Raw genomic sequence first — 16,176 nt, 5'->3', positions numbered from 1 at the left:
GTGTCTTTTTTTTACTATTATTATTATTTTTATTTTTTTTCTATATTAACATTCTATATCTTTTTCTGTTGTTTTGCTAGTTCTTTTCCTAAATCGATGCAAATGTACTAAGAAATGATGATCATGCATCTATGTGATGATGTTAAGAATTACTGATTGCATATGTAGAATGGAATGATTTCTAAATGTTATGTTAATTTCTTTTTTTCTTTAATTAATAAAAAAAAATACTTAACCCTTTTGAAATCCTATTGCTTACACAGCCTAACAGATAAAACTTTTACAAAAACTGACCATAAATCTGGAAAAAAATAAAAAAAGAGAGCAGGACTATACTATGATTTATAGTATAAAAAAAAAAAAAAAAGAATCACATGTACAACAACCAGTCAGAAGATGTAACAGAAGAAACCTGGTAATAGACGATAGAAAGAAATTGCTGTTGCTGTTTCTAAAAAAAAAAATGCCTTTTCAGTTTTTTAAATTTTCTTCAAAATATTCCAGCAAAAAATAAAGAAAATAAAAGAAATGGGGAAGGAGAGATTTGTTTGACTGGTAGGATGTTGATAATTGTTACAGCTGGCTGATGGGTACAAGGAAGTTCATAATACTATTCTCTCTGCTTCTAAGTAACTCCTAATTCTCCAGAGAACAAGTTAAAAGAAAAGTAAAAACCAGAACACAGCATTTCTGGATCCAATATGGTTACATGAATTTGGGCCCTCCAGTGAGAAGCAGAGAGAACAGAGAATTGATTTTCATGCTTTCTCACTACCTCTTTGACAGAGAAAAAATACATCACTGGATGCATCATGACAATCAGGACAGAAAGCAGAAGGTTTAGCTAAAAGAAAAGAGAAAATGTGCTTAACACAAAGAGGGATAAATGAACCAGATAATTATAAAATACACTAAGTTTCCAACTGTTTCTTGGTTGGTGGAAAATCCCCAAAGAAGCTAAATCATTAATATATAGTTGAGAAAGAAGAGGCTAGAGAAAATCAAAATGAAAGATAGATATAACAAAATTACATTTCCTAGAGAGAAAAGAACACTGTTTTTTAGCTTGTGTCTATAATATGTCAAACATCTCAACAATTAGAAAAGTCTTCTTTTTCGAGGAAACTTTTTAGTTTTCATCTATTTCTTGGTGTCATAAAAACATCAATGTTGTTTCTTTCATGGTGAATATTCTAAGCTGGTTAGTGATGGCCTATAGAATGTACGAAATAAAAAAATTACCTTCATAGTTTTTCCTTTTGACACTTGTTTTCAAGGAAGATGCCTATACCTCGGTGTGTAAGGAAAGCAAAATGCAAAGAGTTTCAGATCCTAAAATGAAAAAATAAGACCATAGAAGACTCTGAAGCTGCCCTAATACAGGACAATTCCTCATGCCTGGGGCAAAAGTAATTTGCCTTGTAGGGCCACAAGGGCCCTGCAAGCAAGCACGGTGGAGAGGGAAGGAAGGCGCCTCTTCCAGGAGCCAGGAGCAGTCACCCCTGGGTAACCTGGAGTCCAAACCTTCATTCAGAACACTTCCATTTGCATGGAGGCCAGGTCCTCCACGGAGCCTTGCTCTCTCATTTTGTGAAGGCAGCCCATTTTAGGTAGACTAAGCGAATATTTGATTCGTACCCATCATCCCCCTATCCTACCCTACTCCCCCCAAAAAAAGATTTAAAATGGCTTACAAGGATATATAGAGTAATCCCAATAACACACATTAGAAGACACTGAGATGATATATTGGTGAAACAAAAAGGCAATTACAGAGCAGTATTCACAGTATACTCCCATCTGTGAATAAAAATACTAGAAGCATATACAGTAAAATATGTTAACAACAGTTACATCTTGGTAGTTGAATTAGGGATGATTTTCACTATTTTCTTGGTGTTTTTCTGTGTTTTCTAGTTTTTCTATAATGAACATCTAATATTTTGAAAACAAAAAAGTAATAAATGCTGTTTTCAAAAAGAGATCTATCTTATTTTTTAAAAAGGAGGTAGGAAAAAATTTAAGTTTTGCAGGAGACTCTGCTGTATTCACTAAATGTATGTAAGGGATGGGACCTAAAGCAGATGAAGGAATGAAGCTAACGAAGAAATGCTTACTCTGAACCTCTATATACCTGCTTTAGGTGGGCCAGTGTTTTGTCTTAAGCTTTCCATTAGCTGACGGTAAACTTTAGCAGTACAACTTCCAGTTACCAATGGAAGCATCCTCGTTAGCACCTTGTTAGTTGTACTTTTTGCCTAAGATTCCCCTACTCAAACTTCTGAGCTGAAACACATCAATAATAATCAATCATTGACTCCATAGCTACGTCTTCGGTGCAACGCAAATTCAAATAAAGGGTCTTTGGGGTGCCTGATTAATGACCTCATTATTCTGCCCCAATTGATATTGATGTCAAGCCATCAACTCCTTATAAGAGGCAGGGCTTGGTTTTGAACTAGACTACACTGGACTACAATTTGAGCAGCCAAGGTAAGAGAGGAAAAAAAAAATCAGGAAATACATTTTTAATGGTGGCAAATGAAGTAATTCATACAACCAGCAAAGATGCACAGAAATTGCTCAAAGAGATTAGATCAGGTCTCATAGAGATCTTGTTACTGGATCTCTATATTCCAATGGTGAATTTCTCTAAGTTTTCTTAACTGATAAAGAGTGGATTCATTTAAACATTTTCACAAAGGTGGGGAGGGTCCTACTTTCAAGAGTGCAGCATTGCTCAGTGGACATATCCTAGCATGGGCACCAGCTGCACTGCCAGCAGTGCCACCACGGCTACCGGCTGAGCTTCTCTGCCCCCCACAGAAATCTCACGTCCTGGGAGTCGAGTATTGCAGTAGAATAGTCTCCTGTGAGGAGGTGCGGTGGTTACCACCTGCTGGAAGCAGATTTATTGTTAAGCGTTGCTAGCAGCAGTACTGGCAATGCCTGAGACCAAGAAGTGTACAGTGAGGAGTGTCACCGAATCAGCCATTCTCTGAGAGTAAATTAGCTCCTCTCAGGAGCTAAAATGAGTCCTGGAAGCCAATAAGGTATAAATTATTACTGCTTCTTCTTTATCACTTCCTTTCATACCCCTATCTTTAAGGTTTCTATCTACTTAAACACTCTAATCTTAGGGTCACAAATAGAATTTTCATTCATTTGTTTGTCTGTTTATTTTTTTAATTTAGTGTTCCTCCGAATAACTTTTAACAATCATTGACAATCCTCCTTGGAAAGAGAGCTGGTTAAAGTCATGTTCACAAAAATGCTCTGGGAGGGAGATTCTGCAGGTGTCCTGCTTTGTGACATAAGGCTTGGGGGTAATTCCAATATAAATTGTGTTATCATCATCATGGTGTTATGTCATGTTATGTTAATTAAAGAGAAGAAATAACAGTGACCACCAGGCATATCAAATATATACTTTTTTGATATTAGGAAACATTTTTTTCTTCATTTCTATTGTTGTTCTGGTAAACATTTTGTGAGCCATCCATGACTACAGAGGGTTTTCCAGCAGAAAAACTGCATTCCTGTTGCTTTTGAAATGCAGACATGCACTTTCCCTGAAATTATCTGTAAAGACAGCTGGTATGCTATCAAACACACTGAACTGAAATTCAGTATACTAGGCTAGAGGGAAAGCAGAGTCTGATCAGGAGCTGAATTCCAGTTCTAGAGGAGAATGGTATAACACTTAGAAATATGAGGAGAGACCAAAAGAAAAACCATTTGGGCAGGTAGATTTATGAGCTGCTATTTGCTGCCAAGAATTCGATGTTAATAGCAGTCATCCGAAAAGCATCTACTTTTTTTCCTGAGATGGTCAGTTGTAGACCTCAAGGCTCTATCCAGTCCCCAGTCTCCATCAATTTATAAGATCTTTCTTACTTAAATAAAATTGTCAAAAATTTTTCCTATACAATATGGTGGGTGAAATATTAATGTAAAAAAAGAACACTAGGACTCGAAGCCATTAATGTCAAATGATTTTGTACTACAAGTTAGAAAAGAAGTTGGTTAAGGCAAGGAAGGTCTAGCAGGGAGGTAAACTGACACCATGCTGTGGGCAACAAATTGTAGTCCCGGGTCTTGGCTGCCAACTATTTTTGACCCACGACCGCACTGGGCAAACAGCTAAGCTCACTGTAAGTAGGAGTGGAAAGTAACGTCCAGACTTAGCGCTGACTCAGCAGGGAGCTAGGCTGGGGTAAGGGAGGACAGGTGGTCTATAAACAGCAGTCAATGTTGAAAAGTCTATTTATAAGATAGGGAGATTAGGGAAACAATTTGCCTGCTTTGAAAGCAAGGGGCAGAGCCACTCCTTTCTAGCATGCTACAACCTCCTGACAAATGGCATTCTGACTCCAGTGACATTCACAACCCTTCCCCAGATGCTCAGGCAGTGGAGAAAACAAGGGGCAAGGCATAGGCCTCAGAAAAGCTGCTTTTCATCACTGGTGAAAAGCTTTGATACAGATAATACATATATTATGACAAGCAAAGTAATGAATAATTGCCTGGAAAGAATTTCAGGAATTTCCAATTCTCTGCAACAAACAAAAACTGCTCTAAGTCAGGCTTGGCGCTACGAGATACTGCAATATATTTCCACTTAGGTATAAAGCATTTTGTGTGAATTTCATCTGAGTTTGACAAGGAAATTCTATAAGAAAATGAAAAACTATTAACCTTTACTGAAGTGTGATATTGACAGGATGGCTTAAGTTCTCAACAGTTTCTTACCTTGTTGTGGCTATTTTTTCTCCCTTTTTCCAGTCCCAAAATACAATACTGTGAAAATCGTCTAAACCAACCGACACCAGACATTTTCCATCAGCTGTATGAAAACAACACAAACGTCAAATGACCCATTTCTTCAGTGAAAAATCAGAACGTTACACGCATTCTAAAGAGGAACAAGAAATCGACTAAGAATATTCTTTAGGCTCAAATCCTTCAGAAATAATATGTATTAAAGGGATCTTATTGAATGGAAGGCATGCCCGATACACCGAGCTTCCTTAAGCATAATAAATGGTTGCAGAAGTAAATCAGGGACCCAGCAATGGAGCCTTGAGACACAGGACCCCAAGGGAACCTCTCAGTAGGTCACTAAAACCATGTCTATTCTGTGACAGGCAAATCTCGTGACATTTACTAGAAGAGCCATTTGGCTTTGTGACCCTGAGTCTATTTTCAGCTCTAAAAATAACTGGGTTCGTTTTAATCCTCTAAGATAAGAGCTTTATGGAAACTTGCAAAAGATGATTTTATAACTAAAAAAAGATTAATTTCTTGGTTATCCTGTTTCAACAGGTTATACCTGTTACAGAATATTTAGAAAATTTGGATAAAGAAGAAAAGAAAACGTAAAGTCACCCAAATTTCTAGGCCTGCATTTGATATACATCCCACTTGTTTTTTTTTTTCTATATATAAATGTGTTCTTGGAAAAAAAACAAACAGGATCATACTGAACATTCCATTATCTAATATTTTTTTATATCATGAACACTTTTCATTAAATATTTTATATTATCTATGACTTCTATAATTTATTCATTCATTTTCCTACTGTTGGATATTTGTTGTTTTCCAAAAGATGTTTTAAATACATGCTGTGTGCAAAATTAAATTTGAAATTAAAGCAGTTAATATGCCTCTTCCTTTCAAGTATAAGAAGAAGTATGGTCAATAAGTCTTTGCTGCCTCCTCACAAACTCAGACTTAAAGAAGCATCTCCAGCCAGAAGCTCTACCTGCATGGTTGCTGGGAGACCAGGTTGTGATCAGGCTCTTTGTGGGTGGGCTTACTGGGGATTCTTCTCTGGTTACGAAGGGCCAATTTCTCCCCAGTCTACCTGGGCTCTCAACTGCTACTTTCAAAGGCAGACCAGGGAACGGTCTCGCAAATTAGGCTGCCAGACAAAAGATAGAAAGCCCAGTTAAATTGGAATTTCATTATCTGAAATTCAAAATTTAACTAGGCTTCCTGTATTTTTATTTTCTAAATCTGGCAACCTTACCCCAAATGCTCACTGATGCCCAACCCTGAGTGCCCTAACTCTGTCTACAGACCCTCCCCCAACTGACTGGGAAAGTTGGTCTGCTCCTCCTTCTCTGGAGGAAGTAGGAGAGTAAGAGAAGGGAAGAATCTGATTTAAAGCAAATCCTTCCCAATCCTTAATTACTACCGAGTACAAGTCAACGATATGAAACTTGTTAATCCTTTCAGGCTACTAAGTTACAGTATTAGATGAAGGCATTAAAACTCTCCTAAACGGCTAAATAACCACCAGGCAATTACTATAAATAAACTGTCTTGTAATCATTAATTGAGATTAACGGTATTCCATTATGCTTAAATGTTACCAAGCTTTAAATTGGGCAAAGCCTTTTTTTTTTTTTTCATGCATTTGGAAGAATGGATTGGTAATGCCCTCCGATTCATTACCAAAATGATTTCTTTTTCTATATCTCTTGTTTTGGACTGGTTATTTTATTCTTATTGGTGTTCTCTCTCTTCCTTTTTAGATAATGGGCTCCTGTAAGGCAGTAATGGTACTATGTTTACTTAATGTTGCTCGTTTTGAGCTGGTTTTCAATGGATGTTGATGATACAGGTGACATTGAGGAGGAAGAAGAGAAAGATAAAGATGCTATATACTTGTGGTTCATATGAAGGGAAAGGGAATGTTACTATCTGATAAAGCTATAAAACTTCCAAGCTTAATTTCTAAATTTTAGTGATTTTTAATTATCATTCCTTTCTAAAAACACTACATATATGGAGTTCTCTTTTTTGCTTTCATTAATTCTATATTTTAATTTTCTTTTGTAGTCTGCATTGTTGTATTATAGTATATCTTTCCTGGAATGTAAGTATCCACACATTTAAAAATGATAGTTTTTAACATTTTGTGTTTTTGAAGATGACCTTGGAGTAAACTGATATTTTGTTGTTGTTTCTTTTTACTGGAATTTCTCCACAACCTCATGGGTTTGTCCTCACAGTTATACCACTTTTCTGCCCCAATCAGAGTTTTGTGACTCTAAGTAGCAAAGGAAGAAACAGTACAAACCCAGGGGATCCTCAACAACCATAACTCTTCTTAGGGATGGTGACTTTGGTTGAATTCTGCCGATGTAGGCTATTTCTGCATTTCATACCTTTTGGAAATGTAACTGGGTATCTCTGAATTTTCTCCCAGTTTTCATTTCCCCCATAGACGCTTGACCTTAGCTTGGAAAATTCATTGTTCCTGACCAGTTAGTTGGAGTTTTTTATTTTCAGTCATGCTTTTATAGAATCCAGGAACTGTCCTTTCAAATCCTTTCAGTCACATTATATATTAATTATGGATGTTTTGTGACACAGTACAGAAATAATTCTAAGGCATTTGATGTTAACAGTGAAGGTCAAGTTAGAATGAGAAAATTCTTACTGAGACAATTACAAGTTGGTCCTCCTATTCAGGGCTCATAAAAGATGCATAGGTTTTCTGAAGCGAACACAATGAAATTAAGGTAGTCTCAGAGGTGTCCTTATGGAAAGCAGTATTATTCCATCGAGGTTTTTTAAAAAAACATGTAGGTGATATTTAGACTGGCAAATATTTATGCGGCTGAACTTTTCTTTTTCTCATGTGGTTATCTATTTATGTGGAAGCATTTTCCTTGCTGCAAGCACAAACACAGGGGTGACTCCATTTTCCCTAGACAGTGATAATAAATTCACAAAGTTAAAGAGTTGCCCAATTAAGTGAGATACTATAAATTTATTCCTTCTTGTCTGTGTAACTCACAGTTATGGCTCATGTTGAGCCCAGAGAAGGGCTTTTGATTAGCAAAGGCTTCTTCTTGTTTGCTTTAGAAAAGTGCCAAACTGCCTATTTGTTGTCTAATTTTCCCATCACTCACCTCCTTTATATTTCCAGGATAATTTCTATGTCTCTAATAAGAGACAAGTACCCTCTCAGTAGGTTTCTACCATACTCACTCCCCACCCCACCCCCGCCACCCCCAGTGAGCAGATTCTTAGGAGACAGAATTGGGGGTTCTGAGGCATACAGATGGGGCTTCCAACTAGATGATAATTAGTGAGAGTTACGTTGGTGCCCTGTTTACATGGTTAAACAGGAATCTCTAAATTGTTAGGCCTCCTCTCTCAGGATTTTGCCTTAAACACACTCACTTTTCTATCAGTCAAAAGAAGGTCTAGTTGCTCCTGCTCCTATTTCAGATACGTGTGTTACTCAGGGCTGTTCTGGAACAGGGATCTATTTTCCCTGGAACCTGCTCTGTGGCAGCCTCCATGCACCATCACAGCAGCTGCTCATTTATACCGGGGAACCAGAGGGACAGCTGTAGAGAGTGGGGAAGTCAGCAGGCAGACTAGTTGTCCAGGTAGATGCTCCTGCCAAAATTTCACAGGGGTACTTGTGGGGGTCATGAGTAGGAGAAGGCATGAGCTCCCTGGAGAGAGAATTCCTAGCACATGTCCTGCCAACTCGGCAACCCTGGCCTGGTGACTGTGCCCCTGGATTAAGGGCCCAGAGCCCTGGCTTCTAGCTCTGGATCTGCCACTATGACTTTCAACCTGGGACATACCACTGTTCTTAGTCTGGAGAGCAGTATAGGGCTTTGTCTAAGACCAGTTGCAGAATTATCATTGTACTATAAATATCAATTAGAGTAAAGTGGCCTCAGCTCACACCTTCAGGAGGCACCAGAGACCACAAAGATAATCATCCATCGTAATTCATCTGTATGTGACACAGTCATGAACCAAACAATAGATTTTAGTGAAAGTTTTCCCTGAATGGCCCTTAATATTAGTGTTTTCTAAAATTATCAACTAGATTCCTGAGACAAAAAGTAATTTTCCCACAATAAAAAAATAACACATTTGCTGAGTAAATGGGCTCTTTTCTAGTGATTGGTATCTGAGGGACAGACAATATATTAAAACTAAAATGCCCTTCTGATGAAGAAAGTATTTCCCAACTGGGATCTTCTTTATCTGCCTAAGATGGGAATTAGAATCAGCTCCCTTAGCAATGGACTACCTTGCGTGGGAAAGATTTCTGTGCTCACTTAATTCCTTGATCTTTCTTCTATAAAACTAGTAAGCCCAAAAGAGATATGAGCTCTCTTAAATGCAGAGAACAGGTTACTGGATAACAGTTTATTGCTACCAATTTGTCTCAGAATTAATGCTTTTGGTTAACACTATGCTAATCCATGCCTCTAAAGGTACTTAAATAACATGAGTTAATTCTTTTGATTCTTCTAAATTTAAAAACCAGTATATATTTATATTTAAATTCCCTGCCACTCTGTTTCTATGCTAAAACACGTACACTCATTTTCAGAGGAAATCAGTAAAGAGATGCTATTTTGGGTTCTATTCTTTTTCTCAGCTTGATACATAGAAATGCATATGAAATACATACATTCCATATACTTGTCATTTTGAATTATAGCTTTTATTATACATTAACCAATTGTCTGCTAGAATTTTTGACTCAATTTTCAATGCTACAAAAATTATGGGTATACTGGATTCTCTATAATCCTGTAAACACTGAGGTTTTATCAATTTTATTTATTTTTGCTTCTTTAATGAGTATCTTACCACTCTTCTAAACATACTAATATAATTTTTACATTATATATATGTATTTGTTAGCAAAAGGTAATTTTAGGGAAAGGGTATTTGAGCCACTAAGTGGAGCTATAAAAAAAAAATCCCAGGTGAAATGCCTTCATATCTTTGGGACAGAACCATAAATGAGCTCAAATTATAATTTCCTTTTAGACTTTACTGCTTTATTAAGACACAAGGCACACCTATTTAAATATTGCATGTTCACGAAACTTTTGGACATTGAGGATCTTATATTCACTGTTTATCAGATATTCCATCTGGGCTTTCAACTGCATGTAGTAAGCCAAGCAGCATTCCCTCCCTGGACATGCAGGCCTTCTGCTATCCCATTCCTACCAGTGTAGGATTTGAATTTCTTACCCTTGGTTATTACTAATTTAATAAACTTTAACAAATTTAAAACACATTTGCACAGTGATTCAGCATATGAGAATGTATATACTACAAAAAATATAAATGAATAACACATGAACCATATTGCCTTCATCACAGAATAGACAGTTTCTGCCCAAATGTGGGTTACAATGTGAAATTTTAGTAGTAATAGTGAAAGACAGGACAAAGTGCCTTAGTAAAACCCTCATTCATTCATTCAACAGCATGCCCACAGCACTGCAGAAAGTGCAGAGGGGACAGAGAGATGGGCTGTCTGCAAGCTTCCTGTCTGCAAGGGGCATATGAGATGACAACACAACTACAGTACCACATGGTCTCTGACAGATGCCATGAGAGCAATGACAATGAAGGTTAAGCCAAGGGTTGGAGAAGAAGAGACATGTTATTTTTGCTTGAAAGGATAAAGGAGAAAACACTACAGATTGGTCTTAAAGGATGGTAGTGTTTGGACACATGGGGATAGCACAAACAAGGAGCACAGGCAAAAGGAGTACAAGAGTGCTTTGAGGCCCTGCAGTTAGGTAGACATAAAGGAGCATGAACAAGTTAGTGGGTAGAAATGCTGCAAAGGAAGGTTGAGGCCAGAATATGGAAGGTCATGAATGCTCAACCAAGAGCTGAGCCCTGAGTCAGACAGCCAATTGGAGGGGAGTCCATGAAGTAGCAACAGGAACTGGGCTTCTAAAAGACTCCAAAAGTAAGTAGGATGGACTGTAGGGAAATGGGGATGGGAATTAGTGACCAGCATTTCTACCATGGCACAGTTGAGAGCGAGTATGGCAAGGGTTTAAACAAGCAGAGTAGAGAGGAAAGGATTTATGAGAGAGCTTGGGGTTGTGGAGTCATATGGTTTAATGACTATTAGTATACTTACTGTACATATTAAAACTTAAATGAAATTTAGAAAAAGGAAGTTATAGAATCTGTCTTCTGTAGAAAGTTTAGGTTTTTTTTTAATGCAGATCTATTTCCACAATTTGGATTATTAGATATTTCTAGGTAAAAACATTTTTTTGTGATCGTTCTTCATTCACAAATTCTAATTTAAAGAAACAGCTTTACTCTAAAGAAAATGATGTTCGTCGGTAAGCACTTTTTTAGTACTACATACTAATTTTAAATTAAGGAGATGAAAACTTTGTTCTATTTTTTCAATATGAAATTTATTTCCAAAGCACCAATGTTGTAAAATGGTCCTTTACAGAGACCTTATACCCTTCCCTCTAGTTCTTTATATTTTAAATCGGAAATGATGTGCTCCCACTTATTTGGAGAGTTGAGATTGATGTTTGGAGTCACTGGTAGACAATTACAACTAAGTCTTTCAACAGCTGCTCCAGATTTCAAATTGCTCAAGCAAACGCAGAATGCAGTTTGAGCTCTGGGTAATGACTTGGGAGAGAGGAAAGGAGGCGGATGAGGAAAGGAGGTATAATAGAAAAAAATGCATTTTTTGTGGTCACATATATAATTCCCAGTCTAAGATTGGGGAGCTGACATACACAGAGCTTCCCTCATTATAAACAGCACTCAGCTAAATCTGAGGGTGTTAAAAAAAAATTCACCTAACTAAATGTAGAACCGTCAATACTCTACTGAAAAGCTGCGGCATACCTGAAAAATCGAGTGCACACACTCCTCTCTGATGTTGTCCTTTCAATAGTGACAAACATTTTAGGGTTTGGGTGTCCCATACATGAATAGCAGCATCTCTTCCAACCTTAAATAATAGGATGAGTGCTATTAAATACTTATAAATTATAATAAGGATGATTTTGTTCCTTAGAGTCAAGCGCTGCTCAGAAATCAAGAAATATATATTATTTGGAGAGTGGGAAGAGCCGTCAGAAATCATTTAGTTCAATTCCATTATTTTCCAGATGAGGAAACTGAAATGCAGAGAGCATAGCTTCAAGTTAAGGGACTTTTAAGACTAATTCAAACCTCCACTGTGCTTTTGTTTTTGTCTGTTATTTCTACTTGTCCCTTCCTTGTCTTCTCAACTCCAACACGATTCCACTTCTCTGTCAAGGAAGCCACCTGTGTGGGACATGGCACTGTGCATAGAGTTCTTGGATCTGTCTCAGTTATTTTATACACCTCAGGCAGGCCTAGCCCTGCTTCTCTGCCTGGGAAATGACTGTTTCATGGCTTAACTGGCTGTCAATAAGGGGGATTCTCCTCGAAGGATTCCAGCTTTATCACACTAATTCTTGACACTATGGAAAATCATTATAGTAAATGGTTTTCCTCATTTATATAACACACGGGAAAAGAAATTTGGGTATAATGACTCTAAAAGAGACATAAAGCCAAGTACATAGCTGAGTGGAACCTGGCCACCCCCTACGCTGGTCCATGGAGGCCCAGTTACCCCTTGGAGTGGTTACTGGCATACTGGTTTGTCATCAGTTTGCCTTCTAGGATTATGGCATAGAGTGCAGTGTCTCCTCAGGGGTGTATGCAAAGAAACAACTTCTGTTTTTTTCTTTTCAAAGGAAGGTTATTAATTGGCCATTAGCCAAGCATCATCTGTTATTAAGAAAGATAAAAATAAGAGCAAGTGAAAAGGCAAAGTGATGATCAGTTACCCACAAAACTTAATGTCAGCTAATGCAGAATAGATAGTCTAATTTGCCGTAGAGAGGCAGAAAGCCAGTGTTATCAACTATTGGCACTTACCTTGTGTATGATTATAATCCTCTCACAAGTAATATAAAAGCTATAGACCTTTCTCCTTCAAAAAGTACACTTTTGGGAGTTATGCCCTCAATTTCATCCAGTGAGCCCACATACCCCAGTTTTTAAACCCCATTCATGGGCTTCTACCACCTGTATGACAAGTGCCATGTTAACTTTTGACTCTCATGCTGAGAGTTTTTCTTTGAATCTGCCTCACAGATATTGAGTATCAGTTGAAGCATTATATGCAGTTAAAAGTTCATGGAAAATGGAACAAACTGGAGGAAAACAGTATAAAATTGAAAACACAGTTGTTTTACCAGCAAGAAAACAAACCTGAGTTTAACAGATTCTTTGTTTTCTAAAGTGGACATTATCCCTCTTTTCTCCCCACCCCAAAATGACTGAACAGAGGATTTCTAATGTATATTGGATAGTTTTTCAATTATAGACTGACTCCAAAGTCTAGGCATTCCTAAAAGAGTTCAGATAAAATTCAGTTTTTTTACAAGGCTAAAATATAAAATAATAAATTAGCCAAAACTGACATGGCTTTAAGTTTCACAAAAATAATTATACACCAGATATTACACTATTAAAAAATGGTTCATTCAATAAACTTTTACCGAGTACCTAGGCTTATAAAACACTGGTTTTACAGTGATTTGGAAAATATATAAAGACTTGCATTATTTTAATTTTAGCTGGTCCCACTTATTGATCTCACCACTTCAAGACGAGAATTCCTCAGACGTTTACCCTCAGCGCCAGAATGCACTGGTTGATTCTCCCATCATCATGAAATGATCCAGTATTCCCTGAATTTTCAGCTTCCTGCCTTACCTTTATTTCTACAGAGCACTCCTTTAATTTCCAATAGGTAACTGGATTCAGCATCAAATGCTCTGCTTTCTCTTTGGCTATGCCAAGAGAGATACACATCTGCCCGGAGGCCACATGGTCCCCGTAGGGTAGAGAGACATACCTGCCCAGTGGCCACGTAATCCTTTACTGGATGGATGGTCAGGCTAAGAATGTCATCATCGTGCCCCAGGTACAGCCTCTGGGAGTGGTGCTGCCTGTTGTACACGACAGCGACCGCAGCAATGTGGTAGACCACTTCTCCAGCTTGTGTGTAGAACAGATTGTTTCTACAGTCATAGCCTCTATAACTGAAGCACAAGTCCATGACACACAGCAGCTGAATAAAGGGAGGATGAGGAAAGCGCGAACAAAGCTATTGTGCTGATGGAGGTGCACAAGTGGAACCCAGGGTCTCCACCGTCACCTGGGATAAGGATATTCAAACTGGACTAAGAGGACCTCTGTGGGCATGTGATGACTTTCCAAGGGGCACATAATACTGATAATTTTAACAGAAACTGTTTTCAAACCCTCAGCTACTACATGTGCCCCTTCTTAAAAATGATCAGTCTGGGTATGGTTCCGATTAAATGACAATCTGGGAAAGGAAAACTAGAGACAGTGAAGGTATTGGGAGTCACCTGGGATTCAGGGCAAGGACATGCAGGTGAAGTACAAGGCATTATAGAGCAACGAAATGATTCTGCTTGACATGGAATGGTGGAATTGTGATATTTTGCATGTATCACAGAAGGACCCTAGAGTGAATTAGGGCCTCTAGTCACTAACAAAGTATTGATATAGATTCAACAATTGTAGCAAACATTCAACACAAGATGCTAATAATAGGGGAAGCTCTATATCAGGCAGATTATAGGGAACTCGGCACTTTCTCTGTAATTTTTCTGTAAACCTAAAACCTCTAAAAGCAAAATGTATTTTTTTTTTTAGCTCAGTCTGAGAACATTTCTGTTATGCGGCACTGGTTTTCCTTTCCCACTGCCCTTTTCACCATCACTTCCTCCCACTTTAGGAGGGCATGCCTCTCTGCCTGGAATGTTACAATGGTGTACTGTCCGGCGTTCTAAAACCTTCCAGGTTCAAAACAGAGGGACAATTCTGTTGCAGATGTTGAAAGTGAGTGAGTGATGATTGGGTAAGAATTCCTTTGCAAGTCAGGTGATTTTCAATTCTTTGCCTTTAACAAAATTGGAAATTGAATTGTCAGCTAATAGATTATTAAGCTATTTTTTTGGTGATAAATCAGAATCGAAAAGTGTTTTCTTTTGGCCTATAACTCAGAAGGAGTTTAAAGAACTGAATAATATTGCTATGACAAAACTGATTCCATTTTCACTAATTTCAGGAATAATCTTTCTCAGTGCTTACATCTATAAAAATATGGAAAATGGAATAGACCCAATGCTAAACTGCCACATTCTAGCAATGGTAATATAATTGAAAAAAATTCTACCTTATTAAGAGAATTTCCAAGAAAAAATTTCTATGGTTAATAACTGTTTATCCAAATTTGTAACATATTTGTATTGCTTTCATCAGTTGTGTGCTAATAATAATTGTAACAAAGATTCCATCTACAAATACAATGCAAACCACATAGGTAATTAAAAATTTTCTAATACCACATTAGAGAAATAGATACAACTTATTTTAAAAACAGTTTAACCCCATAGATTTAAAATATGTTCATTTCAAAAGTAATCAATGGAAAACATTTAATGAGATTTTTATATTATTTTTTTTCAAGAATATGAAAGTCTTAATAATTTGGCATGCGTTTTATACTAATAGCATATTTTAATTTGGATTAACCACATTTGTATGTCTAGTAGTTACAGTATTGGAAAGTAAAAGGTTAGACAGCCACAAGAAGTAAAATTTAATGTGAATTTTAAAATATTTCTACTTGCAGAAGATATGGTAGGGTGATCAATAAAAGACTTTACAGCAAAAAAAAAATATATATATATGTATATATTACATTAGAGTAAAATTCTGTGGGAGAAGTAGAATGGAAATACTAGTTCAAGGCTGAATGATTTAAATGCCCTATGTGAAAGTCCTATGTAAAATGTCCTATGTATTTTTTAAATGGATGATAGAGGGAATCAAATCTCTATGGAATTTAAGTTCTACTGCATTCATTAAAATCACTGATGTGAGTATTTAACATACACCACATATTATGTATTTTGCAACAATTCAAACTTATGATGAAAAATTTTAGATGCTAAAATATGCTGGTGTGTATATAATCTTACAAAATTCCAAAGTATTTATGACATAAATGAACAAAGATGATTGAAGAAAGCACTGTCCTAGGGTGGAGCTAGAAAAACAGAGCAAGTGCTTGGGGGGATAGATGAGGAGAGATGGTGATGAGAATGGAGTGAAGTAGCAAGGCAATGAGCAGTGTTAGCTATATATCAGGGAAGTACATGAAGTATGAAAAATCTAGAGACAATTGCAGTGTGAAGGCCAGAGGAACATCAACTGAGAAAGTTCGAAGGAGAACCATAATTAAACCATAATTAA

The 16,176-nt window shown here is 37.1% G+C and overlaps 1 protein-coding gene across 1 annotated transcript in view; it reads right to left on the bottom strand.

Annotated features, from left to right (window-relative positions):
• The window catches only part of EML6 (EMAP like 6), a 300,506-nt gene that overhangs the window by 83,489 nt on the left and 200,841 nt on the right, over positions 1-16,176 (bottom strand). The window contains exons 14-16 of the mRNA XM_077134236.1: positions 13,742-13,928; positions 11,689-11,794; positions 4,753-4,846 (exon numbers count right to left, since the gene is read on the bottom strand). Of these exons, the coding sequence (XP_076990351.1) occupies positions 4,753-4,846; positions 11,689-11,794; positions 13,742-13,928 (387 nt within the window). The remainder of the gene's footprint in view (positions 1-4,752; positions 4,847-11,688; positions 11,795-13,741; positions 13,929-16,176) is intronic.

The sequence above is a fragment of the Tamandua tetradactyla genome, chromosome 17 (assembly GCF_023851605.1).
Source record: "Tamandua tetradactyla isolate mTamTet1 chromosome 17, mTamTet1.pri, whole genome shotgun sequence".
NCBI lineage: Eukaryota > Metazoa > Chordata > Mammalia > Pilosa > Myrmecophagidae > Tamandua > Tamandua tetradactyla.
The sequence above is the reverse complement of the archived record's forward strand: the minus strand, read 5'-3'. Positions and strand labels throughout refer to the sequence as shown.